At 60.0% G+C, this 4,039-nt stretch overlaps 1 protein-coding gene across 1 annotated transcript; it reads right to left on the bottom strand.

Annotated features, from left to right (window-relative positions):
- Nucleotides 1-4: 4 nt before the first annotated feature.
- VSTM2B (V-set and transmembrane domain containing 2B) lies at nt 5-3,955 on the bottom strand (the record flags this gene model as incomplete). The annotated part of the gene is made up of 4 exons (XM_027632782.1): nt 3,463-3,955; nt 2,654-2,838; nt 1,031-1,060; nt 5-268 (listed from the first exon to the last, which is right to left on the bottom strand). Coding segments are annotated over exons 1-4 (552 nt in total), but the record flags the coding sequence as incomplete, so codon positions are not given.
- Nucleotides 3,956-4,039: the final 84 nt, after the last annotated feature.

The following is a 4,039-nucleotide window of genomic DNA, read 5'->3' as shown; positions in this document are numbered from 1 at the left end:
TGCCGGGGCCGGGCGGCGGCGTGGGGCGGGCGGCGGGGCCGTGGCGGCGCGGGGCGGCCCCGCTCTGGATGTGCGACACCGCCTCGGCCGCCTGCACGTCGGGCGGCGCGAAGCGGGACAGGACGCGCAGCAGCGCCTGAGCCTTGTGCTCCTGCGTCTCGTCGTCGCTGTAGTCCGACACGCGGCACTGGTACACGCCCTCGTCCTGCCGCCGCACGCCCGAGAGCCGCAGCCGGTGCGAGATGTCGTTGCCCTGGACGCGGACCGTCTGCAAGAGAGAGCGCACCGCCGGCACCGCCTCAGCCCCGGGCAGCGACCCTGCCCTGGCCCCAGACACGGGGCGAATTCCCCCCGAATTACCGGACACCGAGCACCGAGCCCTTAAAGCCCCACCTCGCGGTTCCAAAGCCGCACATCCCCCCCACCACCAACCCCCTCGCGGGGCTCCCCTCGCCCCCCGCGCAGTGCCCGGTGCCGGGCAGCCTCCAGCCCGCACGAACCGCCCCGTGGGGAACGCGCAGCCCCTCGGGGGTCGCCCCGCGCCTGCTGCAGAGGGACAAGTCTGGCTGGGCTCGGTGACACCCCGCCGGGGCTGAGCAGGGCACCTGAGTCCGGCTCCGCCGGAGCGGCTCAGCACCGCGGAGAGGGGCAGCGGCATCCCGGGCCCGCATCAAATAAAGGGGTGTGTTTCCTGCAGGACAGGCAGAGAAGGGGGTCGCTGTGCGACATTTTCTCCTAATCTGGCCCACAATCTTTTCCAAACGTGCGTAAGGAAGAGCTGTAAGGCAAGCATCACTTCCTCTGGATTTGCAAAGAATGAGACGTGACTATAAAACCAGCAACAGATGGTATCGCGCTGATCGAGCCGTGACACATTGAGGAGGGGGAACGTGCCACAGTCCTGCCGTGCTGCAGGAGCAGGGCTGCCAGTGAGACCAACTGCATTCGTGTGTCAGGAAAGGAGGGGGGCATGCAGTAAACCCCACGTGCATGGGAGGAGGGGCGCACACCCATCTCGAGCTGCACTTACACTGATTTTGGTTGCATCCTTATTTGTTACCTAAAAGAACAGAAAAAAGGGAGATTAGACTCAGTGCTGCCAGTACCTCAACAAGATGCTTATATTCCCACCCCAGTGCAAGGACAGGACATGGACAGATACAACTTTCTCCACTTGCCAATCACACAGCTCGTGTGTGGCCTGGGGGAGTTCCCCAGATTATGGGTAGGGCAGCAAAACAGTGCTCAGCTGGAGAGATTGTTTTGTTACAGCTCCCGTGGTGCCCACAGAAGTGCTGCCTTCACCCAGGGTGCGAACAGCAGCCAAAGAAACGCTTGTTGCATGCTGTGCTGCTCACAGCTGCTGACAAACACCGGGGAAGATGCTTTACCAGCAGCACCGCAGTGAAGTGCTTGGGCAAGCTGGATCCCGCATTGCTCAGGGCAGAGCTTCGGTCCAGAGACACCCTGGGAAGAGGTACCACTCAGCAGGTTTTGTATTTGGCTATTTTTTTGTCTCCAGCCAACTACTGTAAACCTAAGTGATGCCTCAGACCTCACCGACGCGCCTCTCGGGGAGACGGTCATCATTCTCCAGGCACGCACTGTCATCATTTGTTGCAAAAGCAATTCACAGTTTTTATATAAGGTTAAAGAAGACATTTAAATCCAAGCAATTCATTTCCCAGTCTGACAAGTGACTTACACTTTCCCCAGCTAGGCGGCATCGCATTAGCTCAGTGTCTATATGCTTTGCATCTCTATTTGAGCTCTGCAGGAAAACAAGCGTGCCACAGAGAGGGGAGCTGGCACAGGCACAGAGGCTGCCGCGGGCCACCCTGCTGGCACAGGGGACGGAGGCTGGAGAGGATGACGTGCCCTGCACAGTAGGGCAACACATCCCGCAAGTCCTGCTTTACCCCACTCCTTGTACAGCCCCGTTTGGCACCAGGAAGGTGTCTTGCACTGAGGGGAGGCTATAGAATGAACTGGCTTATGCTGGGGAAATGCAGATGAAAAATTTAGACTAAAGCCTGCCCTCATGCCAAGTGGTTTGCTAGGGGGAGGGGAAAGGAGATGCAAGATTTAACTCTGCTTCATGCATTTTAATTACTACATCTGACTGAAAACGTCTTGCTGAGCTCCAGATATAGACAGATATTGTACAAGTACAACAAGAAGTTGTACATTTGTATATGCAGACTGATATCAGCTTAACATACCAACAGAGAGAGGTGTATCCCTCATGCCTTTCTCTGCACTATCAGAGAGCAGAGGCTCTCCCACCTTTTACAATGATTCCTAGTTCAGTCTACAGAAGCACAAGGTTTTTGCTTGTCCACACTTCATACTAAAGCTATTTTCACTGGCTTTCTTGGGACCTCACTGATGATTTTGTGGTGGGACGTTTATCACTTTCTATTTACAATCCTTTAAGCACTGATGTTTTTTTTTCCCCGAGATGAAAGTCCCCCATGGTGCATACCCTGTAGTCCTGCATCCCACGGAGGGCCTGGGCACACCAGTGCTTCCTACCAGTTGCTGGCACTGGGTAGAGGAAGCAGTCTCCTCTCTGGGGCTGCTGAGTTTATTTTGATCACCTCTAAGCACGTTGCAATCAATGAAGAGATATATCTCCATAGCAATGTATTACCTTGCTCCTGCTGCCAGGGACACTGATGGCTAATTCGTGTGCAAGTTCTCTGGCTGGTTCTTTAAGGTACCACCACTGGATTTCCAAGGAGTAAGAGGTGGATCCGCTGGCTCGGAAAGCACAAGGCATCTCAATATCATCTCCCTCCCTAACAGTCACATCTTTGGGAACTTCAGTAAAGGTAGCTGGGAGGGGAAGATAGAGTTACAAGGGCTGGTTAACGGGAGACATTAAAAGACAAGATCAGTCCTTTTCAGCGTAACGTGAGCTGCTTCAGCTCAAGGGCTACGCGCTGACCGAGACACGGGTTTCATGTAGCCCAGCGACCGCAGAGCAAACGGAGCATCCAGCACTGCGCACCCGGGGCAGGGCAGGGCCAAGCTGGTCCCCGCCACCCTGCAGCCGCGGCTCCAACGGGAAAGTTTGAAGAGGATCCTAAACCCCCTCGCCCTCCCAAGAAAGCCCTCGGCTTTCAGAGCTACCGGTGTCCCACTGCCCCCTCCCGCAGACGGGTGCGGGGACTGTCCCGGGCTGCGCGCCCGCCGCGCCCCGCTCCGTTCCGCTCCGCGCTGCCGGCAGCTGCGACCCAACAGTGCCACCTTGTTCTGCCAGAGCCCGCCCGAGCAGCTCCCTGCCCCCAGCCCCCAGCACTGCCGCTGGGAACAAGCCGGGGACGACCGGTCCCTCAGCACCTGCCGGCGGGAGCGGCGCGGCCGGAGCTCAGCCCCGACGGCCCCGCAGCCCCCCGCCAGCAAGTGGTGCCCGGAGCGGCGGATCGCCGCGGGGAGAGGCGAAAGTTCCCTACTCACCGGTGACAATGAACAGCAGAGGCGCGTTGAACATCAGGTAACAGAGGGTGCAGAACAGCCCCCGACTTTCCATCGCATCGATGTGGGCTGCGGGCGGCGGCCGGGCTGGGGGCGCAGCCGGGCACGCCTCAATCCATCGCACACAGCGGGCCGGGGCAGGGCTCCTTCCCAAAAAGCCAAAGCCACCCGGCTAACCCTTGGTTTGCGGAGAAGCAACTATAAAATCCACAGCCGACCGCTCAAACTCGCTCGCAGGTGGAAGCGACGTCCCTGGGAATGCAGCAAATAAATCGCGTCCCGGTCCTTCGCTCCGCCGCGGGCGGGATTCAACTGCCCTGCGCTGCGTGGGGGCTCCCGCAGCCCGCAAGCGAGGAGGCGGCGCCGGGCGCCCCTCCGAGCCCCATCCCCGTGCCCGGCCCGCGCTCGGGGATCCCGCGGGGAGACACGGACGAGGCTCCGCTCCCTCCGCCCGGGCAGCGCCCGTCGCGGCGCCGGGCTCAGGCTCAGCCCCTGCGCGGCGGGGGCGGCGGCAGCCCCGGACCCGCCTCTCCCCGCACGGGCGATGCGCGGTGCGGGG

This window comes from Corapipo altera, unplaced genomic scaffold (assembly GCF_003945725.1).
Source record: "Corapipo altera isolate COAL_440 unplaced genomic scaffold, ASM394572v1 56282, whole genome shotgun sequence".
Taxonomy (NCBI): domain Eukaryota; kingdom Metazoa; phylum Chordata; class Aves; order Passeriformes; family Pipridae; genus Corapipo; species Corapipo altera.
This window is presented reverse-complemented; position numbering and strand designations above follow the sequence as displayed.